Here is a 26,358-nt window from a genome sequence, read left to right as displayed (position 1 = left end):
TGTCTAGCCACCTGGGAAGACCCCAAAACCTGCTACAAACTACAGTAATCAAGAGTGTTAATACTAGCAGACATATAGACATATACACCCAACTAGACAGAATTGAGCCGCCAGGAATTAAACACTTATATGGTCAAATTTTTGACAAGAGAACAGAGACTGTTCAATGGGGAAGGAACAGCCTTTCTAATAAATGGTGCTGGGAAAACTGAATGAACACATGCAAAAGAAAAAAGCTGAACCCTCCTAACACTATATGCAAATATTAACTCAAAGTGGATCAAAGGCCTAAATATAACACCTAAAACTATAAAATTCTTAAAAGGAAAAATAGGACAGATCTTCATTGACACTGGATTTGGCAATGATTTCTTTAATATGACACCAAAGGCAAAGGCAACAAAATAAAAAGTACACAAATTGGACCTCATAAATATTTTTAAATGTATGCACCAGAATATTAAGAGTAAAAAGGTAACCCACAAAATAGGATAAAATATTTATAAGTCATATAGCTGACAAAGGATTTATACAAACAATATACACAGAACTAAAACTCAGGGAGAGGGGGAAAAAAAAAGAAACGTAAAGCATGAACTTGGATAAAGTTCATGGCTTGGATAAAGATTTCTTCAAAGATTTACAAATGGCTAAGTTCAGGAAGAGATGCTCAAAGCCACTAATCATTTGGGAAATGCAAATCAAAACTACAATGAGATACCACCTCACACTGATCAGGATGGCTACTATCAAAGAAAAAAAAAAGAAAACAATGTCTTGAATTGGGTATAAAAACCTAGAACATTTATGAAGCTAAATGTCTAGAACCCCAAAGATTTGGTTCAGACAGGGATTGCAACTTAAAAGATTCTGGACAGTTTGGTTTCAAGTCTTTTTTTATAAAGAACAACATTAATAACACTGCTCAAGATAAGAAGGCAGGACCAAACCTGAAGCCTCTTGAACACAAACCCACTTTAGAGGGAGACAGAAAGATTTTAAAAGATTGTGTTCAACTGAATTTAATTACCACAAAACTTATCATAATACCTACTTGCAATCAGGGGGAAGTATAATGTGAGCTTCTGAGGACTTGTATTCAACTAAGAACATGAAAGATCAGACATAAGGTGAATGCAGTAATTGGCATAGTAGTGCAGTAACAGCAATGAAAGAATTACTTAAGTGCATGAGTCAGAAGGCCATACAGAGCAACTGAGCTCCTCCATAATAATACCACTATATCACCAGAACATCATAACAGTAAAATAAAACACAGTAATAGTGTAATGAAGAGAAGAGACTTCTGAACAAATCTTACTGACCTGTGGTATTTAAATATTATACATAGGAAATGACTGTGGTACAGTATTCTGCACTCCAAACTGCAGAACTCTGGTTATATCCATAAATCAACTAGATGCCTCTCTGTGAAATAATGTTCTAAACACATTTTCATATACCTTATTTTCTAAACAGTCCTTTAACGTAAGCCGACATGACAAAGACATGTGTCTTCTAAAATAAACTGTTCTCTTCCTCAGTAATATAACCCCCAAAATACCAGCTGCTCAAAATGAGGACTATAACAAGCTAATGTCTCATTAATTTTTGTTATTCATATTTTTATAAAATGCATGCATTTTTCCTTAGGTTTAGACCTCCTGTAATTCTTCCCAGCTGTATACTTCAACATTTTTAAGCTGAATCATTTTCCAAGCATATTATTAGTCCTTCGAATTTTTCCTGTCACTTACACAGGTTTTCATAATACCAAATGTCCTCTGCAAATTTAATCAAGATGTTATGTACTTCTCTTCACATCTCATTAAGACGTCAATGTAACAGTGTTGCTTATCAGCCACTGTAGCCTATTCCTTTCACTTCATATTATCCTCAAGAAAGGTTTCAGTCTACAGTTTATTTGACTGAGATAGACTGAATTTTTACATCAAACTTCATATGCTTACACAAAATATTTCTAAAAATACAAATATTCATTATCAACTTTATTCTCTTTACTAATACATTCTACAGGGGTGAAAATACATCTCAAGTTACTTTATAGGAGAGTCCCTCTTCTCCCCACACCAAACCACAATCCCACCATATGAATTGCTTATTTTTATCCCAATTAAATCTTAATTCTCTTTATTAAATGTAGTAAAAAAAAATAATAGTTTTCAACTTCAATTCAGAGTGCCATATAACTTTGTATTGTCATGGATTAATAGACAGCCATGTAAGCAAAGCTGTGCTGATTTTCAAACTAGATGTATCTGGATTGTATATTTCAATATGGATCACTAACTTCCCAACTAATCCCATACCTAGACTGAGTTTAAAGGATTTTTATTGTCAGATTCTTATTCACCATCTCTTGCAAAAACCAAAGTTGTGATAAACCAAGGACAAGCCTACATACAAACTCCCTAAATAGACATACCCTGGTAGCTCAGTTGGTAAAGAATACACCTGCAATGCAGGAGACCCTGGTTTGATTTCTGGGTTGGGAAGATCCCCTAAAGAAGGAATAGGCTACCCACTCCAGTATCTTGGGCTTCCCTGGTGGCTCAGTGGGTAAAGAATCTGCCTGAAATGCGGGAGACCTGGGTTCAATCCCTGAACTGGGAAGATCCCCTAGAGGAAGGCATGGCAACCCACTCCAGTATTCTTGCCTGGAGAATCCTCACAGACAAAGGAGCCTGACGGGCTGCAGTCCATGGGGTCGCAAAGAGTCGGACATGACTGAGCGACTAAGCACAGCACAAAAAGTCTTGAATTCCTATAATGTATTTAAAGAATACATTATAGGAATTTACATGTTATAAATTCCTACAGAAAAAGTGACTGCATATATAGAATGTACAGTGATTTTTAAGAAGAACCAAAAATTAGGCCCAAATAATAGAATCATTACATAATAGCATAAAGTGTTCCTCTTTTAAGTGCTTTTCAGAATAAAATGAGGCACTCCTTTATTTGGCATTCCTCAGATGGGCAAATGTATTTGACTTGTGTGTTCAGTTGCATCCAACTCTTTGAAGTCCCTTGGACTGTAGCCCATGAGGCTCCTCTGCCAGGGAATTTTCTAGACAAGAATACTGGAGTGAGGTGCCATTTCCTACTCCAGGGGATCTTCCCGACCCAGGGATGGAACCTGCATTTCTTGCATCTCCTGCATTGGCTGGAAGAATCTTTACCATTAGTGCTACCTGGGAAGCCCATACTTGTAACTTAGAAGTAGGCAAAAGTTTCTAAGACATAGAAAACAATATCTGTAAAACAGAATCTGGGAAATTAGTTTTTTTAAATTTAAAATGTGTGCCCATTAAATTTCATCGTTATAAAAATGACATCATTATATAGGTAATCCATAGCCCCCACAAAAATATGTACCAAACACCTACTTAACAAAGAATGGATATCCAAGATACATGAAGAACTTAATAATAAAAAGATAAATCCAATAAAATATGAGAAAAACATCCAAAGAAACACTTTACAGAGCAAGATATACAAATGGCCAATAAGTACACACACAAAAGTGTTCTACATCAATCATTAAGGAAATGAAAATTAAAACCATAAAACCTATAAACCACTCATTAGAAATGAACAAAATTAAAATGCTGGACAACACTAATCCTGTGTAAGACTGTGGAACTCTCATACGTTGTTGTGAAGTGTAAAATGGTATAACTACTTTGGAAAAGACGTCTAGCAGTTGCCTTTTTTTAATAAAACATAATCCTACTCCAAGGTATTTGTTCAACAAAAATAAAAACACATGGTCCCCAAAAGATTTGTACAAAAAAATGTTCACAGTAGCTTATTCAGAACATCCCAAACTAGAAACAGCCTTGATGGGCATCAATAGGATAAACAAACTGACACAGTCATATAGTACAATGCTATAAATAATTAAAGAGGAATGAACTACTGATAAATGCAACAAGATGAATGAGTTTCAAAAACATTATGCTGTTTGAAAGATGTCTTATGCCAAAGAGAATATATTGCATGATTTTATTTCTATTCAGTTGTGGGGAGGGGGCTTAACTAGAAATGAACTTCCTGAGGAATTGATTGGTAATGATAGGAGTTTAGACTGTACCAATTGTATGCATTTGCCAACTCTTTAAATATGTGCTTTCGCTGTATGTGAATTTTAACTTAAAAAAGAACAAACTGTAAAAACAAGAAAAATTCTATCAAAGAAATATGTCTGTTAAAAACAAGTGTGCAATTGTACTAAATAAGAAAAATAAATTCAATAATTTTGGGGAAAAATACATAATCTAACTCAACTAAGTGAAGAATGACCCTGCACTTAACACAGATGTCTGCCTGACTCATTCCCCCACTTCCTCTCCAGTAAAATACAATTTTAACAGAAAGGCCTTTCTAACTCCTACTTAACAAGTACCCCCAGCTCTCTCACTTTCTGTCCTTGGGTCCTGATTAATATATATTCACAACCTTTAGTATTACCACAAGAACATATCTGTTTGCTTATTCCATGTCTCACCACCAGTAAAATGTAAACAAGAAAGCAGTAGGGGGAGAGATGATATTCTTGAACATGTTATTCCACCTCTAACGTATCACTCATTTGCGATCAACTTGTGATCTGTGGTACATTTTAACAGAATAATGTACGCCTTAAAGAAATAGGCCAAAAAAAAAAAAAAAAAAAAACCACCAAAGAGGGAAAGTCTCTCCTCTTCTCTCCATATTTTGCTTTCTGCCTACAGGAAAGCTGGAATTTCCCTGAAATTCATTCACTCCACGTTATCTGTGGAGTCCCTCTCCAGCCATTACACCCTCATCAAGGAAGAGTGACTAATCTGATAAATCAGAGTTTGATATTAATTTGGCCTTATTTTACTAGAGGGCGAGATCACTGAGTTAAGCCAGCCCATGTTCTTGCCAGTTTCTTGTCTCCTCTTATTTAAGAAAACCTACCAGACCTTAATTTTCTCAGTGCTACCTACCTGTCTGTGAGAAGCAGGCCCACAGGCTTCATTCATACTACATATTGGGTAAGGAGTGTAACAATCTGCTTTGCAAATCCAGTCAAGTCTCTGCAGGCAGCATGAACAGTGGGAGGTTTCAGGCCTAAGCCATGTCCTCCAGCAGAGCTCTTAAAAGTCTTGAATTAAAGGTTATGGATACTTGAAAAGATTAATAAAGTTTGTATATCTCATGCAGACAGTAATATTTGGATATATATCAAATCAACCAAAGGCCACAGGAGCTATAAATTCCTACATCAAGAAAAATAGAAAAAAACATAAAAATAATTTATTGCAATAAGTTTATCTTTAATACACATGTAAAATAAGATTCCTGCTATTTCAATTACAGTGAAACCCAAGCTTCAAAACTAAGCCAGTAATTAGCAACATTTTAATTCTGAAAAGTTAACTATAAAAGTATCAAATATAATACAGAACCCTTAAATATTTAATGACTTTTCAGAATATTAAAAAATTAACTTAATATTAAAAAATTAACTTCTTATCATTCCAAAGTTATCAAAGGTCCTCCCCCTCAAAACAAACTTTCTCAGCAAGTATAATACCTGCTGGTGTTTATATATATATTTTTAAAAATTTTAAAAACCAAGACTTCCAAATTAAGTATGATTTAAATATTTCTATGTCACCCAAAATGCCTGATACATACTAACTCTATGCAGGCTCATGGTCTTAGCAGAACTCATGTCAGTCACAGAGTTTTTAAAATTATAACTGGACTTTCAAATTATAAAATAAAGAAAGTTTAACATTATTTAATAACTTTTCTACTTATTATTATTGTAATTATTTTTGCCAATAGGTACAAAATGTAACGTCATCATTCTTTACTCAAGTAGACTACTACCATACAAGATTTTAGTTTGTTTCTTCTTAATTAGCTGGATGTTGTCAGATGCCCCAGGACAATTCTCATTAGGGCTCAGTATTTACACATAAGGGTAATTAGTTTTAATGTAAAATAAAATTAGTAATATATGTACATGTACATTAAAACATAACAAACATATGTAAAACTAGTAGGAGACATTCAACTAGAAAACTGAGAAGTACTCATAAGAAAGTAAACATTAAGATAAATTTTTTTAATTTAAATAATCCTTAAGAATATACAAAATGCTGTGAAGAATTTCTCCCACAGTTAAAACAAATGTGTTTTAATGAGAGAGAAAAAAAATAAGCTCCTCAAAACTTACAAAGCAAAACATGGACTTAGTAACTTATTAAAAATTATGCCCCTGATTTTCTTTTGAGAAAAAAGAAAATAGTACAAACAAGGGCATGAAACACACTTAAGATTAAGACTAATAATATTGTATTCTCACTGAAAAATGCTAGTAGAAAACAATTAAATTTCAGATATTTCCATTTAATGTGGGCAAAAAATACAATGTTCACTTCTGAGATATAAGCTAGTAATTTATTTTCATTCATAATATAAAGTGATTTAGGTAAAGTTTACTCTTCCCAGTACTCAAAATTAAACAAGAACTGTTTTTCATATCTAGGAATTATAATGGTAATGTGAAAATAAAAGTTCAATTTTGCTGAACTAAAACTCAAATAGATTCAAATAAAAATTTATGAAAATATCTAAATTAAACAATAAGACTTTAATTTTTGTTATTTTGCAATGACAGTAGGTTTACTTTTTCTAACATTTTTTAAAAATTCAGTCTTCTTTTATCCATATAAAACTTTTAAAAATCACAATAGAATCTTTTATATATAACTTAGAAAAACAATTTCACATGATATACTCATAACACTCAGAAAATTACAATCCAGAAAGGGACAGTCTCCCTGAAACAGAAAGAAGTTCTTTCTTTTTGTCACCTCCAATCCTTATATATAATCTTTATTTACATCATTTACAAGAAATATTTATCACAATCTGACAGGTAGATAAGAAAATTTTTTGCTTTCTAAAGCTCATCAAGTGAATTTACTCAGTCTTCTTACTATGTTTCTTTTTAACTTTCTCTGAAGCATTAGCTACAGGTTTTGAGGTAGATGAACCAGTACCATTGAAAGATGATTTTGTTTCACTTTTCTTTTCACATGGTAAAAACTGCTGCTGCCAGCCAAACAGCATCCGACTCAATGTATCTTCAAAACAAGCAAAAGGCATAAGAGCAGTCTCTGTAATCATCATGGTTATCTGAAAAAAAAAAAGTTCAATTTTGAATTTAAATACAAATGTCTTTTGTTTCCCAAAATTGAAAGGAGAAAGTGAGAAGAGGAAAAGATTCAAAACACATTTTTTTATTGAGGTATAACTGACATTTAACAGTATACTAGTTTCAGGAGTACAACACAATGGTTCAATATTTATATATAAAGTGAAATATCCACCAGAGTAAGTCTAGATAACATTCCTCATCATGCACAGTTACATATACACACAATTTTTTTATGTGATGAGAACTTTTAAGAGCTACTCTCTTAATGACTTTCAAATATTACAACAGTTACTATGCTATACATTACACACTTGATGACTTATTTGTTTATAACTGAAAGTTTGGAACTTTTGACTCCCTTTAACCTATTTCACCAAGCCTCGCCACCCCTAACCCCCACCTTTTGGCAACAACTAATCTGTTCTCTGTATCTATGAGCTTGGATTTTTTTAAATTTTAGATTCCACATATAAATGAAATCATAGTGTATCTGTCTTTGTCTCATTTTTCACCTGGCATAATGCCCACTTATGATGTTAGCTGTGGGCTTGCCATATATAACCTCTATTACATTGAGGTACATACCATCTATACCCAGTTTTTTATTGTAAGTGGACGTGGAATTCTGTCAAATGCTTTTACTGCCTCTATTGAGATAATTATATGATTTTTATCCTTCATTTTGTTAATGTGATTTATCAATTCATTTGCAGATGATGAACCATTCTTGCATCCCTGGAATTAATCCCACTTGATCACAGCGTATAATTTCTTTAATGTATTGTTGAACCTGGTCTGCTAATATTTTGTTGGTTTCTGCATCTATGCTCATCAGGGATATTGCCCTGTAATTTTCTTTTCTTGCAGCATCCTTGTCTGATTTTGGTGTCAGGGTAATGCTGGCCTTGTAAAATGAGTTTGGACACATTCCATCATTTTTTTATTTTTGGAAGAGTTTGAGAAGGAATGGTATTAATTCTTTTAATGTCTGATAGAATTCACCAGCAAAACTGTCTGGTCCTGGACTTTTGTTGGGAGGTTTCTGATTTCTGATACAAACTCCTTACTAGTAACTGGTCTGTTCATATTTTCTATTTCTTTGTGATTCAGTCTTGGTAGGTTATATGTTTCTAGAAATATATCCATTTCTTCTAGCTTGTCCACTTTGTTGGCATATAAGTGCACACCGTAACACAGTAGTTTTTTACAATCCCTTGTATTTTTGTGGTAACAGTTGTAATGTCCTCTTTCATTTCTAACTGAATCCATGAGTTATTTTTCTTTCTTGGTGAGTCTAACTAAACGTTTGTTCATCTTGTTTATCTTTTCAAAGAACCATCTCTTACCCTGATCTCTTCTATTGTCCTCTTAGCTTGTATTTCATTTATTTCCACTCTGTTACTTCCTTGCTTCTATTACCTTTGGGCTTCATTTGTTCTTTTTCTACTTCCTTTAGGTATAAAGTTAGGTTGTTTATTTGAGATTTTTCTCATTTCTTGAGGTAGGCATTTATCACTACGAACTTTCCTCTTAAAACTGCTTTTGCTACATTCCATAAGATTCGAATGTTGTATTTCCAGTTTTGTTTCAAAGTACTTTTTTTTAAATTTCTTCACTGATCTCTTCATTGACTCACTGGTTGTTCTATAGTATTCTGTTTAATTCCCACATGTCTGTGATTTTTCCAGTTTTCTTCTTGTAAATGATTTCTAGTTTCATACTATTCTGGTAGAAAAAGATTCTTGATATGATTTTCATCTTTTTAAATTTATTAAGACTTGTTTTATGATCTAACATATGATGAACCCTGGATAATAGGCCATGTGTGCATCAGAATAAAATGTATTGTGTTGCTTTTGGATGGAATGTCCTATCTAATCTGTAGTTAAGTCCATCTGAGGCAATGTTAAGTCCTTTGAGGCAATGTTTCCTTCTTGATTTTCCATCTAGTAATCTATCCATTACTGTAAGTAAAGAGCCTTTAATAAAAGTCCCCTACTATCACTGTTTTGCTGTATATTTCTCTTTACTAAGTGTTAGTTGCTCAGTTGTGTCTGACTGTTTGCAACCCCATGGACTGAAGTCCACCAGGCTCCTCTGTCCATGGAATTTTCCAGGCAAGAATACTGGAGTGGGTAGTTTTTTTTTTCCAGCGAATTTTCCCGACTCAGGGATCGAGCCCAGGTCTCCCATATTGCAGGCAGATTCTTTACTGTCTGAGCCACCAGGGAAGGCCCCTATTTCTCTTTAGGTCTGTTATATTTGCTTTATATATTTATGTGATACACAAATATCTGTAACCAAAGGACATGAACTTAAGTAAACTCTGGGAGATAGTGAAGGACAAGGAAGTCTGGCATGCTGCAGTTCATGGGGTCTCAAAGAATTGGACAAACTTAGCAACTGAACAACAACAAAACATTTGCAAATGTTATATATCCTGTTAGACTGACCCCTTTATCATTACTTACTACCCTTCTTTATAATTAGTCTTTTTTTTTTAAAGTCTATTTTATTTGATATAAGCAGAGCTACGCCAACTCTCTTTGGGCTTTCATTTGCAGAAAATATATTTTTCCATCCATTCACTTTCCATCTGTTTCTCTCCTTATACCTGAAGTGAATATCTTGCAGGCAACACAGAAATGGGACTTACTTCTTTTACCCATTCAGTCACTCTATGTATTCTAAATAGAGAACTTAGACAATTTGCATTTAAAGAAATTAATAAGCATGTGAATGCTTGTGTGCTAAGGCTTCAGTTGTGTCCTACTCTCTGCGACCCTACTTATTGTCATTTAGTTAACTGTCTTCTGGCTGTTTTGTAGTTCCTCTCCGGAACTTTCATTCCTTGCTCTCTTCTCTTATGGCTTGATGACTTTCTTTAGAATGCTTAGATTACTTTCTGATCATCTTTTTTGTATTTATCATGAGACTTTCATATAGCAACTTACATAAATAACAGTCTACTTTGACAACAACTTACATGAATTTTAAAGCTTTATATTTTTACTCTTCCCCTCAACATTTTCTGTTTTTGATATTATACTTTACATCTTTTTATCTTGCATGTATTCCCTCATTATTGTAGTTATGGTTTTACTACTTTTATTTTTTAAGATTCATACTAGCTTTTTAAGTGATTAAGCTACTACCTTTCCTATATATTTATTCTTCTTTACCAGTGAGATTCATATTTTCATGTTTTGTTGTTACTAATTAGCATCCTTTTTTTTTAAGCTTAAAGAAGTCCCTTTAACACTTCTTGTAAGGCCAATGTAGTGGTGATGAACTCCTTTAGCTTTTGCTTGTCTGGAAAAATTCTTTAACTCTCCTCTAATTTTTAATGTAACTCTGCCAGGTAGAGTAATCTAGACTGGAATTTTTTTCCCCTCAGTAATTTGAATATATCATGCTACTCCCTTCTGGCCTGCAAAGTTTCTGTTGGAGAAATCTGCTCATAGTCTTATGGGGGTTTCTTTATACATGACACATTGTTTTTCTCTTGCTGCTTTCAAGAATCTCTCTTTTGCCTTAAACTTTTGCCATTTTAATTATAATGTTCACTTCCCTGGTGGTCCACTGGTTAAGAATCTGCCTGCAAATGCAGGGGCCACAGATTTCACTCCTTGGTCCAGGAAGATCCCACATGGAAGCTGCCACATGCCATGGAACAGCTAAGCCCATACGTCACAGAATACTGAAGCCAGCATGCTCTAGGGCCCGTGCTCCACAACAAGAGAAGCCACCTCAATGAGAAGCCCACACACTGCAATTCAGGGTAGTCCCCACTAGCCACAACTGAGAAAGCCTGCACACAGCAACAAGGACCCAGTGCAACCATAAATCAATTAATATTCTTTAAAAGAATCATCAATTATGTGTTTTGGTATGGGTCTCTTTGGGGGTCCTCTTATGTGGAATGCTCTAGGCTTCCTGTATCTGCATGTCTGTTTTCTTCCCCAAATTAGGTAAGTTTTCAGGCATTATTTCTTCAAATAATTCTTCTGCCCCTTCCTCTCTCCTATCTCCTTCTGGGAGCCCTGTTACGTGAATGTTAGTCCTGAGATTGTTCCATAAATTCCCGAAGTTATCTTCACTTTCTTTTGTTGTTCTTCCTTTTTGCAGCTTTTAGTGGGTGAGGTCTACTGTCTGGTCTTTAAGTTAACTGATCCTTTTTGCTTCCATCTGGTCTGCTGTTGTACCCCTGTAGTAAATGTCTTAGTTCAGTTATAGTCTTCAGCTCTGTGACTCTAGTACTTTATTGTATTTCTTATTTTCTATATTGAAGTTCTCTGTTCAGAATGCATTCTTAATTTAATCTTCAGGAGAAGCAAATTAAGCTAGATTCTAGGAAAAAAAATTCTGTTCTCTATAACTTTACACTTAACTAAGGGAAAAGAACACAACTCCTTAACAATAATAAAAGATACATTTGTGAGTGCCAATTGAGCAGCATAAGCAAAAAAAAAAAGAATACATTTAGTAACAAAAGAAAATAAGAAGACAAGGTATCATTTACAGTCTACAAATGACCAATAGCTATTACTACTATGCACTTAACATGTGCTAGAGCTGTGTGATACTTTATTCTATTTAAACGTAATCTAAAAACTACTCTATCATTACTCTCATCATAAAGATGTAGAACTCAGGTTCTGACATGTTAAGTAACTTGTTCAAAGTCACAGAGCTAATCAGTGATAAAAAAGTTTAGAACACTCAGATTTTTTTTTCCATTTATTTTTATTAGTTGGAGGCTAATTACTTTACAATATTGTAGTGGTTTTTGCCATACATTGACATGAATCAGCCACAGATTTACATGTGTTCCCCATCCTGATCCCCCCTCCCGCCTCCCTCTCCATCCCATCCCTCTGGGTCTTCCCAGTGCACCAGCCCTGAGCACTTGTCTCATGCATCCAACCTTGGCTGGTAATCTGTTTCACCCTTGATAGTATACTTGTTTCAATGCTGTTCTCTCAGAACATCCCACCCTCACCTTCTCCCACAGAGTCTAAAAGTCTGTTCTGTACATCTGTGTCTCTTTTTCTGTTTTGCATATAGGGTTATCATTACCATCTTTTTAAATTCCATATATATGATTGTATACTGTATTGGTCTTTATCTTTCTAGCTTACTTCACTCTGTAAAATGGGCTCCAGTTTCATCCATCTCATTAGAACTGATTCAAATAAATTCTTTTTAATGGCTGAGTGATATTCCATAGTGTATATGTACCATAGCTTCCTTATCCATTCATCTGCTGATGGACATCTAGGTTGCTTCCATGTCCTGGCTGTTATAAACAGTGCTATGATGAACACTGGGGTACTCGTGTCTCTTTCAGATCTGGTTTCCTCGGTGTGTATGCCCAGGAGTGGGATTGCTGGGTCATATGGCAGTTCTATTTCCAGTTTTTTAAGAAATCTCCACACTGTTTTCCATAGTGGCTGTACTAGTTTGCATTCCCACCAACAGTGTAAGAGGATTCCCTTTTCTCCACACCCTCTCCAGCATTTATTGCTTGTAGACTTTTAGATAGCAGCCATTCCAACTGGCGTGGAACACTCAGATTTTGACTTCAATTGCTAAATATACTGCTGTCTGCCACTATCTAAAGTCACAGTCTTCCAGTAAAGTATAGAATAGTGCCAGTAGGGAGGAATATACTAAGTCTTTAGCCATCCAAAATTTTCCATATATAAATTGAGATAGTGAGAGGTAGAATGGAGAGAGGTACCAACCTATTATCTGGCAAAATATACAATGTTCAGAGATATTTAGATTTGCTCAAGAAATCATCATGGAACCAAAATGAATCTGGCAGAACTTTACGATTCAGAAAAGTTCCAAAAAGTCTATGAATTTTCAAGAGTCAATTCCTCCAGCAGATCACAGATAATGAATCAAACTAGGTATTTTTTGGAATTAAATATTCACAAGAGGGACCTATATAATCAGCTTTCTTAAGGACAATGGAATCAAAAGTAAATTCCTAGTATCTGCAATATAGTTCAGCTAGTGGGGAGCTGGAGACAAAGCAGGTGTCCATTACAAGAAGAATGTATAAGTAAAATAAACACTGTGTAATTGTTAAAAGTAATAAATAATAAAGTCATATGGAAAAATTCTTGTATATTGTTAGATGAAAATGCCACAAAGAAAAAAAGCTCTAATGTACTATCATTGATATTTAAAAATGCACACATACATAGCATTGTGAATGTACTAAACACCACTGAATTGTAAAAATTTTAAATAGCTGAATTAGCTATGCCACTTTGACCTCAATAAAAATAAACAAATAAAAAATGAATACTTTTACTGCATGTACATAAACTACAGGCCAACCATGACTAAATAGCTTATATCAGACTAGTATCCCAACAGAATCAATATAAAAGACACAAACACATAAAGCAACAGTTAAAAGGCACTGGAGTACAACCAATACAGGTATAACCTGGTGGGATTGTGATTCCTAAGAGAAAGGAAGTTGAACAAAATGAACTTCACATTTATCTTGGCATTTCCTTTTCAGGAGAGAACAACAGCTGGGAGGCCAAAGAGCTGAGCAGCCTGCTCCCTGATGCTGGGAAGACAGGTTGGAGTTCAAACTCAGGCAAGATGGCGCTGCCCAGCAGTACAACTCAGGCTTAAACTGAGACTCCCAAAAGGATCACATTCTAGAAAGGCAAATCTGAACTACAATAGCACCAACAAAGCCTAAACTAACAGGATTTGTGCATTAAACTCGGCTGCCAAAAGAATGTTGAGTGTAATCCCTGACTTCAAAGATCTTATAGACTAGTCAGACAGGTAAGTAAATCAGTAATTATACAACAGCAATGGAGTAAGTGCAGTAACAGACACTTTCCCAGAAATGTTAAGACATGGATTTGGAAGTTATTATGATATAAGTAAAAGGTAAAGGCATAAATATGAATGTGATCACCTAGAGAGAATATAAAATGAGAAGAGTCCAAATACAATGTTAACATCTGAATTTATGTCATTACTGATTAAGATCCAAGAAGAATTTCTTTAGATAAAATTATTCTTTAGAATAAACAGTTACAATGAGATGTACTACCATAATTATTCTGGTCATAGCTTGACTTCAAGGACTGTCAACAAAATACAAAAGAATTCAGATCAAACAAGGGTCCACTGTCTGGAAAACAGCAATGTATTTTTATAAAATCCAGAAAAGAAGAGTGTCAGGAGCTAAAGTAATTCTTGAGAATGTGAACTATAGTTAAGTATTTTTCAAAGTCAAGTTTTAATAGAATTTCCACTCCCAGTAGACTCATCACTCAGCTGAGGAATACTGTTGACATCAGAAATTACTGCTGAGATAGACTTATGAGGTTCATGGACAGAATTCTGTGAATTCAGCCTCTTCTGAGGGCTTGACTCAGCAAGGTGACACAAATATAATGGTGACAAATGAAATGAACCCTTATTCTTCTACAAATAAAACATAAAACTCTCCATTCAGCAAGTTATTAAAAGAAAAAGCATATTACCTAAATTAAACAGCATTTGACTTCACAGTCTCTAATTTAAAAAGGGAAGGAAACCAAAGAATCTAAAAACTTTAAAGCTACTGATATTTAAACATATCCTAAAACATAAATTAATTCCACTAAAGAAATTGTTTGAAGCTCTTCCACATTCTTTATATCTCATATTGATCATTTCAAAATATGCCCGGAAAAAAAATGATCTAAAATATAAGTTCCTCAAAGGCACAAATAGAACTCATATACTTTTATATCCTCTATAGTGCATAGCAATGAGAATAGAGTACAACGAATAAACATAACTTCTACATCACATGAATAATTCATAGACTATTATAATATATCTGTATAAGCAAAATTTGCAAAATTAACCTTTCTCTCCACCCAGAACATACTTCTTCCTGTCTCCATCTGCCCAAATTCAAATATCCTTTGCAGTGTAACTGCAAGGTGTCTATTGCATTAAACCTCTCCAACATCCTCTAATGAAGCTTCTAGAATATAGCACACTCAACCAAGTTTTCTGGTCACTCTATACTTCTTAATTGGTGATGTCATTCACTCAGATATTAATAATTATTAACCTGAATGACTGTCAAATCTTCAGATCCTCATTTTTATAAATCTCTTCAGTAAGCTGGGCAAGTAAATTGTTCATCTGGTAGTATAGCCTCAGATAAATAAGTATGAGATAATTAAACACAGAGAGATCTATGAAAGAACATTTTGGTCATTTATCAGTCAGTCACCAAATATATATTAAAAATCTACTTCAGGCACCAGATACAACGCTAGGGATACAGTGATGAATAAAACAAACTTGGTCCCTATTCTCATGAAGTTTAAAAGCACAGTGCTTTGTATTTCTTTTTAGATAATAACATCTTGAAGAAAGAGTCTGTGTCTTGTTCAAAGTTTATGTGTCCATTTGTACCCCCCAAAGAGCTTAATACCATTGTCTCTCATTCATGTATTCGACAATACTATACTATGTGAATAGTAAGTAATTAAGTGTTAGTCACACAGCCAAGTCTGATCCTTTGTGACCCCATGGACTGTAGCCCACCAGTCTCCTCTGTCATGGAATTCTCCAGGCAAGAATACTGGAGTGGGTTGCCATTTCCTACTCCAGGGGCTCTGACTGACCTGAAGACACCTCTCAAAAGCATTCAGCATAACTGACCATTCCTTTAAATACCATCTGGTTTTCAGCAGCTTCTTTCCAGTTTCTCACTCTAGATCTTCCTTATCTAAATATCAGAAAATATCATGACTCTATCCTTTCTCCTGTCTCTACCTTTTGTCCCTATGTAATGTAACTGCCTCCCTAAGATAATTTATAAAGCAAATACAACCTTAGTAAAATACCAACAAATTCTATTACGGAATTAGGGAAACTACCAGTAAAAGTTCATATCAATATGCCAAAAAAGCTAGGAAAAAACTGAAAATAAACAAACATGCCAGAATATCCAGAAAAGATTGAAAAAGAAAAAGTGTCCAGTTCTCCTTGTAAATAGGATACACAGAGATGATACTACCCTTATGGCAGAAAGCAAAGAAGAACTAAAGAGCCTCTTGATGAAAGTGAAAGAGGAGAGTGAAAAAGTTGACGTAAAGCTCAACGTTCAGAAAACTAAGATCATGGCATTTGGTCCCATCACTTCATGGCAAACAGACAGGGAAACAACGAAAACAGTGACAGACTTCATTCTTTTGGGCTCCAAAATCACTGCAGATGGTGACTGCATCCTGGCAAAATCACTGCCATGAAATTAAAAGGCGCTTGCTCTTTGGAAGAAAAGTTATAACCAACCTAGACAGCATATTAAAAAGCAGAGCCATTACTTTGCCAACAAAGGTCTGTCTAGTCAAAGCTATGGGTTTTCCAGTAGGAATGTATGGATGTGAGAGTTGGACTATAAAGAAAGTTGAGTGCTGAAGAATTGATGCTTTTGAACTGTGGTGTTGGAAAACACTCTCGAGAGTCCCTTGGACTGCAAGGAGATCCAATCAGTCCATCCTAAAGGAAATCAGTCCTGAATGTTCATTGGAAGGACTGATGCTGAAGCTGAAACTCCAGTACTTTGGCTACCTGCTGCGAAGAACTGACTCATTAGCAAAGACCCTGATGCTAAGAAAGATTGAAGGCAGGAGGAGAAGGGGACAACAGAGGATGAGATCATTGGATGGCATCACCGATTCAATGGACAAGAGTTAGAGCAAGCTCCAAGACTTGGTGATGGACAGGGAGGCCTGGCGTGCTGCAGTCCATGGGGTGACATGACTAAGTGACTAGACTGAACTGAACTGAAGTCAGTTCAGTTTAATTTTTGCCAATCTAATAAACAAGAAATGGTATTTGAGTGTTATTTTCATTAATATATTCCCAAATGAGTGAGCCTCAAATGTTTTCATATGTTTAGGGGACACCTTCATATCTTTTCTATGTGAATTGGCTATTGATAAATTTCCTTTAATTTTTCTATTCGGTTTTTAATCCTTTATCCCTTAATTTTTTTTTAATGTTCGAGTGTTCATGAACTGCTGCCTTTTCAGAGTTCTACAAGAGATATTTTTAGGTTAAAATCTTGTTATGAAATATTTTTTCATGATAAAACATACGTGAAACAGAGGGAATTTTTTTTTTTAACTGAAGTATAGTTGATTTACAATGTCGTGTTATAGGAGATGGCAAGAGTGAATGTCGACATTCTAGGAATCAGCGAACTAAAATGGACAGCAATGGGTGCATTTAACTCAGATGACCATTATATCTACTACTGTGGGCAGGAATCCCTTAGAAGAAATGGACTAGCCATCATGGTCAACAAAAGTGTCCGAAATGCAGTACTTGGATGCAATCCCCAAAGTGACAGAATGATCTCTGTTCGTTTCCAAGGCAAACTGTTCGTTTCTAAGGCAAACCATTCAATATCACGGTAATCCAAGTCTATGCCCCAACCAGTAATGCTGAAGAAGCTGAAGTTGAATGGTTCTATGAAGACCTATAAGACCTTTTAGAACTAACTGGTCCCATCACTTCGTGGCAAATAGATGGGGAAACAGTAGAAACAGTGACAGACGTTATTTTTGGGGGCTCCAAAATCACTGCAGATGGTGATTGCAGCCATGAAATTAAAAGACACTCCTTGGAAGGAAAGTTATGACCAACCTAGACAGCATATTAAAAAGCAGAGACATTAGTGTGTCAACAAAGGTCTGTCTAGTCAAGGCTATGGTTTTTCCAGTGGTCATGGATAGATGTGAGAGTTGGACTGTGAAGAAAGCTGAGCGCCGAAGAATTGATGCTTTTGAACTGTGGTGTTGGAGAAGACTCTTGAGAGTCCCTTGGACTGCATGAAGATCCAACCAGTCCATCCTAAAGGAGATCAGTCCTTGGTGTTCACTGGAAGGACTGATGTTGAAACTGAAACTCCCAATACTTTGGCCACCTGATGTGAAGAGCTGACTCATTTGAAAAGACCCTTATGCTGGGAAAGATTGAGGGCAGGAGGAGAAGGGGACGACAGAAAATGGGATGGCTGGATGGCATCACCAACTCAATGGACATGGGTTTGGGTAGACTCCAGCAGTTGGTTATGGACAGGGAGGCCTGGTGTGCTGCGATTCATGGGGTCACAAAGAGTCAGACATGACTGAGTGACTGAACTGAACTGAACTGAATAACCTAAAAGGGAAAAGAATCTGAAAAAGAATAATATATGTATATATATATAAATAACCCTGTTGTACATCTGAAAAATGAAGACAACACTGTAAGTCGATTATACTTCAATAAAATTTTAAAAAACAGAAAACATGAAAGCAAAGGCCAAATTTTTCAAACTGATGAAACTAATAAACCTCTAGTTAGACCAATCTGAAACAAGAGAAAAAGATACAAATGATCAGTACCAGAAATGAAACTGGATACATCACTACAGACACAAAAAGGATAACAAAGAACTACTATTAACTACTATTAACAATTTCACATTAACAAAATCAAAAGTTTAAATGACACTTAAGAAATGAGTGTGGAGAAGGAAATGGCAACCCACTCCAATATTCTTGCCTGGAGAATTCCAAGGACAGAGAAGCCTGGTGGGCTCCAGTCCATGGGGTCACAAAGAGTCAGATACTATTGAGTGACTAACACACTTTCTCTCAGAATGCATTGCTCTTCCCATTTCAACCTATATCAACCTCTTTATTGAGATGTCCATCATACACACACGCACACACACACACACACACACACACACACACACACAAATGCATCTAAACACACATATCTAAAGCAAGCTTTTGTATGTAACTAGGTTTAACTAAACTGAGAGAAAATATGATTTACATGTTATAAAGAAAATAAAATTTAAACTGAATATAAGTATCCATGTTCTCTGGAGAAATAGGGAAAATTTGGACACTGAGTATTCAATAATGCCAAGGAATTATGCTTTGCTGCAAATGTGATAATAAAATTGTGGTTATTATATATATCAAGAGACCTTATCAACCTAGACTAACCTTTTTATTTAGATATCCATCATATGCATGCACGTGCGCACCTCCGGACACACACACACACCTTTTTTATGTAACTAGTTTCAATGAAACAGAGAAAAAATATAATTTACATATTATCCAAGCAACCGATTTTAAATTGAATATGGGCTTCCCTGGTGTCTCAGATGGTAAAGAATCTGCCTGCAGTGCAGGAGACCCAGGTTTGACCCCTGGGAGGGGAAGATTCCCATGAAGAAGGGAATGGCTACAAAAAAAAAAAAAAAAAGAAAAGAAATGAGTGAAAAGTACAACTTACCAAAATGAACACAAATAAAATAGATAATGTGAACTGTCCTATATCAAATGCCTAAAATAATGCCAAATCTACATAAACTCTTTCAGAGAGTAAAGAACTGAACATTTCTCAACCTATTTAATAAGTTTAGTCTTATGATGATACACAACCAGACAGATTACAAACAAAATACATTTCACGAACACAGTGGAAAAAATATACTTGAAAAATATTAACAGATTGAATCTGACAAATGCACAAAAAAATACATCATGACAAAGTGGGGTTTATGACAGAAATGAAAGGTTTATACAACATTTTAAAAAATAAATCAGTATAATCCACTCTATTAACAGAACTAAACAAAAATTCTGGAGCTGAAGAACACACTAAACGAGACAGAAGAATGCATTAGAAAGCACTGGAAATACAGCAAACCACGTGGAAGAGAGAATTAATGAGCCTGAAGATAAAAATCTAGAAATGATAGAAGTAGAGAGGAAAGAGACTCAAAATATTTTAAAAACGGGAAAATTCTATGAGAGAGATCTGACTCTTTTAGGAAGGGCAACATTAGGGTAATTGGTAACCCAGAAAGAAAAGAGAGGAAGAAGGGAGCAGCTTATCTTTAACAAAAAAAATCAATAACTGAGAACTTCCAAAAGTTGGGGAAAGAACTAGATATTTAAATCCATGAAAAAATACCCAACTACCTCAATGCAAAAAGAGCTTTTTAAAGACATATTATATTAAAATTGTCAAAAGTCAGTCAAAGAAAGAATTCTTAAAAAAGAACAGTAACCTGCAAGGGAACCCTCATTAGGCTATCAGTAGATTTCCCAGCAGAAATTCTATAGGCCAGGAGGAAGTAAAATGACATTCTCAAAATACTGAAACATTAAAAACTGTCAGCCAAGAATACTCTATCCAGTAAAGTTATCATTTGCTTTTGTTTGTTCCCATACAAAAACTTGGGGAGTTTAACACTAGGGCTGCCTCACAAGAAATTTAACAAATAAAAAGGTAAAAGCACACAATATTTTCAGTAAGGTAACAAACAGAATCAGAAAATTGCAACTCAACACCAAAATACTTTTTTTTTAATTTAATTATAGCATTAAGGTTAAAGGGCAGAGGGAAAAGAAAAATAACTACAGCTATTTCAAAATTCACAACATAAAATGGAAATCTGAGATAACAAAAACACAAAAGGAGAAGAAAAAAGAATAGAACTTATATAAGTAAAAGAAGATAAAATGCTATCCATGGAAAAAGGACGATTTTATCTATGACGTGACATTATCTATGATTTCATGTTAACCACAAAACATAAATCTAGAGCAAGACATGAAACAGAGAAAAAGCAGCAGCTGAGAAGAACATCACAGAAAACCAACAAACAAAATGGGAGACAGAAACACAAGGAGAAGAAACAATGGAGATACAGAGCAGTCAAAAAACAAAAGACAAAACAGCAGTAGTAAGTCCTCCTCGAGCCACAATCACCCTAAACATAAATGAATTGAATTTACCAATCAAAAGACAGAGTAGCTGGATGAATTAAACAAGACCCGACCATATGTGCTCCAGAAGACTTACCTCAACTCCAAAGACAGATGTAGGCTTCAACTGAAGGGATGAAAGATGATCCTTCAGAAACAGCAGCCAAAAGAAAAACAAGTGTAGCCATACTCATATCAGACAAAACAGACTTCAAGTCAAAAAATTTAACAAGAGACAAAGACGGACAGTATTTAATGATAAAGATGACAATGCATCAAGAAGACATTAATAGTTATTAATATTATATATGCACCTAACATAGGAAGACCAAAATATATAAAGCAATTAACAGACCTAAAGGGAGAAATTGATAGCAACACAATAATAGTAGGGGACTCTAATACACCACTTACATCACTGGATAGATCATCCAGACAGAAAGTCAATAAGAAAACAGCAGCCTTAAATGAAACATTAAATCAGATAGATTTGATAGATTTGCATACAGCAGTCCACCCAAACACAGTAGAATACATATTCTTCTCAACTGCACACAGAATTTTCTCAAGGATAGACCATATGTCGGGACACAAGTCTCAGTAAATTTAAGAAGGCTGAAATCAGATCAAGAATCTTTTTCAATCATAGTGGTATAAAACTAGAAATCAACTACCAAAAGAAAATGGAAAGAGTCACAAATATGTGGAGACTAACAACATGTTACTTAACTATGGATCAATGAAGAAATCAAAGGAGAAATCAAAAACTACCTGAAGATAAATGAAAATAAATATGTAATACACCAAAATCTATGGGATGATACAAAAGTGGTACTAAGAATGAAGTTTATAGCACTAAAGGCCTACTTCAAGGAACAAGAAAAATCTCAAATATACAATCTAACCTTACACCAAAAGACACTTGAAAAAGAAGAACATGAAGTAGAAAGAAGGAAATAGTAAGGATCAGAATGGAAACAAAACAGACACTCAAAAGAAAATAGAAAAGATCAAACTAAGAGCTGTTTCTTTGAAAATATAGGCAAAGCTGACAAAGTTGGAGGGAAAAATGAGTAAAGGAGATCAACTGTATGGTGACAGATGGAAAATATATTTAATTAAAAAAAAAAACTTTTGGCTATACTGCACAGCTGGTGAGCTCTTAGTTTCCCCACCAGGGATTGAACTCAGGCCCCAGGCAGTGGAAGCACCAAGTCCTAACCACTGAACCACCAGGGAATTCCCTAAAGTAAACTTTTGATGGTAAGCACACAGCTGTAGTCTTTACACTAGTAGAATTACAATGTACACATGAAACTAGTGTGTTATAAACCAACGTTACCTCAATTAAAGATAAATTTTTTACAAAGTTAAACATAAGCTTTCCATATGACCCAATAATTCTACTATTTATCCAAGAGAAAGGAAAATATATCTCCACACAAAGTAAACATGTTCATAGCAGCTTTATTCATAACAACCTTAGTCAAATAATTAAAAGCTGGAAGTAATCCAAAATCCATTAACAGGTAATTCAGTTCAGTCGCTCAGTCATGTCTGACTCTTTGTGACCCCATGGATTGCAGCATGCCAGGCCTCCCTGTCCATCACCAACTACCCGAGCTTACTCAAACTCGGGTCCATTGAGTCGATGATGCCATCCAACCATCTCACCCTGTCATCCCCTTCTCCTCCCACCTACCATCTTTCCAGATCAGGGTCTTTTCAAATGAGTCAGTTCTTTGCATCAGGTGGCCAGTAGTTTCAGCTTCAGCATCAGTCCTTCCAATGAACGTTCAGGACTGATTTCCTTTAGGATGGACTGCTGATCTCCTGGCTGTCCAAGGGACTCTCAAGAGTCTTCTCCAACACCACAGTGCAAAAGCATCAATTCTTCGGCGCTCAGCTTTCTTTATAGTCCAACTCTCACATCCATACATGACTACTGGAAAAACCACAGTTTTGACTACACACACCTTTGTTGGCAAAGTAATTTCTCCGCTTTTTAATATGCTATTTAGGTTGGTAATAACTTTTCTTCCAAGGAGCAAGTGTCTTTTAATTTCATGGCTGCAGTTATCATCAGCAGTGATTCTGAAGCCCCAAAAAATAAAGTCTGTCACTGTTTCCATTGTTTTCCCATCTATTTGCCATGACGTGATGGGACCAGATGCCATGATCTTAGTTTTCTGAACACTGAGTTTTAAGCCAACTTTTTTTACTCTCCTTAGATAAACAAATTGTGGAATATAATGCTACTTAGCAATAAAAAAGAATATGCAACAACATGGGTAAATCTCAAAACCCTTCTGCTGAGCTAAAGAAGCCAGACACCAAAGATGCATACTGTATGATTTCATCATGGGTGCTGGTTGGGATTTACTTGAGTAGAGCACAAGCAACTTATTCAAGTAATGGAAACATCCCATATCTTGGTCGTGGTGCTGGTTACAAAGGTATACAAGTTTACTGAAACTCTAGAATGAGTGCATTTTATTATGCAACTTATACTACAATAAAGTTGATTTTTTTTTATTTTTAAAGGAGCTCATTCCTAAGTTTCTTGTAAATTATTCTTTGCTAAAACATTTTTTAAGAGATCCTGATAAAGCTGGGCTCTGTACTGTATACCTTGCAAGACTCATATAGGTTATAACTAGAAATGGAATTACTAATTTACAAGATACATAAATCTTCAACTTTGTCAGATATTGCCAAACTGCTCTCCCAAGTTGTTTTTGTTTCAACTCTAAACCCCTTTAAAGTAGTTTACACTCTTTGTCTTTACTTCCTCTTATTCACCTAGTCTATTAAAAATATTTTTCTATTCTCTAACAGTTCATTGAAACTACTTTTACCAAGGTTACCAAATACCTCTTAATTTCAAAATTCAACAGCCTCTTTTCAGTTTTAATCATTCTTGACCACTCCAGTCTCCTTTTGCTTTATTTCACAATTACACTATTTCACATGATGTCTTACACTGAGGAACCAAAAGATATTTCATGCTTCTGAAACTTTTCTCGAGTTGTCTCTGGTGGGAGAAATTAAACTTGGCCAAAATAACCAAGTGAAGTGAAAGTCGCTCAGTTGTGTCCAACTCTTTGCAACCCCACAGATATACAGTCCATGGAATTCTCCAGGCCAGAATACTGGAGCAGGTAGCCTTTCCCTTCTCCAGAGGATCTTCCCAACCCAGGGATCGAACTCAGGTCTCCTGCATTGCAGGCAGATTCTTTACCAGCTGAGCCACAACGAAAGCCCAAGAATACTGAAGTGGGTAGCCTATCCCTTCTCCAGCAGATCTTCCTGATCCAGGAATCGAATCTGGGTCTCCTGCATTGCAGGAGGATTCTTTACCAATTGAGCTATCAGGGAATTCCAACAGTCAAATATATCCCAATATACAAATATCCCAATAGCCAAAAAAATAACCAAAAACAAGCCAAATATGTCATTTTTTATCTTAAAAACGTACATGAATTTTGGATTCTATTCCATAATATATTGCTATTCAACTTTAAAGCATTTAAAATAAATTAACATTAAGCTTAATCAATGATACATAATGTATCATATTTATAATATGACTGTACATAATATCAAAATATATCCCCTGGGTTATGTATAATTCTAGTCTGAGAAACAAATGACTTACTCAAAATTGTGAAGCCTAGATTTTAACATATACCTGTCTAATTCCAAAGCCCATGTGCCTCCCCCATACCAAGAGTCTCAGTTGGCACAAGTTTCTTTCCTCTGAGACTTGAGTTTTAATAATCACAAAGGACTTTTGAAAGTAGGAAAAGTAGAACTAAGTCCTCCTTGAAAGAAACTGGGAACCCCCCTCCCCCACAAGGACAGAACATTCAAAGAATGTTCAGCTTGCTTGAGCTATGGAAGAAAGGAAAGGAGGATAAAAAGACAGGAGGGAGGGAAAGAAGAGAAGAAAAAACAACAAGAGGAGAAGAAAGGATAAATTAAACATACTTCTCTCTGAAAGGAAGAAAATTAATAGATGAGACAGGGAAAATGTAACCATACATCTGAAACATAACGAACAAGTATATATGTAGATAAAAGTAGACTCCCTATGCCTTCAAAATAAAGAATATATTTACTTTTCACACATACAAATAATAATTACAATTTCATCAGTAACAGAATAAAAATGAAGTCTCAACAAATATCAAACAATAACATACAGTTAGATAATAACCACATATACTGTCCCAAATGCAGTTCTAAGAGAAATCATTTTCTAAAAAGATTTTTTTGGGGAGGACTTCCCCAGTGGTCCAATGCTTAAGACTTCACTTACATGAAATATTAGAACAGACAGATTTATAGACATAAAGCAGATCACTGGTTGCCTACAGTTGACCAGAATGAGGAAAAACATGAAGGGAATGCTAATGGGTATGAGGTTTATTTTGGGGTGACAAAAATGTTCTAATATCAATTGTGGTAACAGCAGCACATCTCTGTGCTAAAAACCACTGAACTGAACACTTTACATGGATGAATTGTATAGTGTGTAAAATATACTTCAGTTAAGCTATTACCAAAAAAAATAGCTCAAAATTTAATGACTGGAAGAAGAAGGCACATATGAAGAGATTTTGCCTTAAACATCCAAAGTACAACCACCACAGATCACCTCTACTGCAGAGAATACTGGGAAAAAAAATAAATGATCTCTACAGTGATTTAGTTCTTTCTAAGATATAAATTTATATAACATATTCTGTTTTCCTTCTAAGCATCTCATAGGTTTGCTTTTAGCCAAAAATATCTAGGCTGACACAGAGTTATCTATATAAGATTTCTCTACGCTTAAATAATACTTTAAAAATCAACTGTATACCAGTGAACAATATATAATAATTTTAAGAAGAATAATCAGAATTAGTCTCATCATAAAGCTGCAAGTAAAATTCATAATATGTGTCAGACACAGTCATATAATAACACGTGTCATCTCCAATCTTGTCAACAATCGGTACAGTGAAGATGAGGAAATCAGGATTCAGAGATATTAAGTAACTTGCCTATTCAGTGATTAGACAACAAAGCTAGGATTTTAATTTAAGACTGCCTGTCTTTAAAACCTATGATATCATACTATTTCCTATCTTTAAGAAGGGATAAAACATCCAGTCAGGCAATAGTAATTAAAGAGATTTACCACAAATATGTACTAATATAAAAATATTAAAAGTTTAAAAGAACTTCAGAGAACATCTACACCAAGTACCTCATTTTACAAATGACACAACACTTCGCAGTCTCTGA

The 26,358-nt window shown here is 35.0% G+C and overlaps 1 protein-coding gene across 3 annotated transcripts in view; it reads right to left on the bottom strand.

Annotated features, from left to right (window-relative positions):
• Positions 1-5,285: 5,285 nt before the first annotated feature.
• The window catches only part of FKTN (fukutin), a 184,537-nt gene continuing 163,464 nt past the window's right edge, over positions 5,286-26,358 (bottom strand). For 2 of the 3 annotated variants that reach the window (XM_065947477.1, XM_065947482.1), the window contains one exon: positions 5,286-7,203. In XM_065947477.1, coding sequence (XP_065803549.1) covers positions 6,988-7,203 — 216 coding nt within the window. In that variant the 3' untranslated portion in view covers positions 5,286-6,987. The remainder of the gene's footprint in view (positions 7,204-26,358) is intronic. The other variant, XM_065947478.1, reaches the window with a different exon arrangement.

Source organism: Muntiacus reevesi, chromosome 10 (genome assembly GCF_963930625.1).
Source record: "Muntiacus reevesi chromosome 10, mMunRee1.1, whole genome shotgun sequence".
NCBI lineage: Eukaryota > Metazoa > Chordata > Mammalia > Artiodactyla > Cervidae > Muntiacus > Muntiacus reevesi.
Note: the sequence above shows the minus strand (reverse complement) of the source record. Positions and strands in the feature narration are given on the sequence as shown.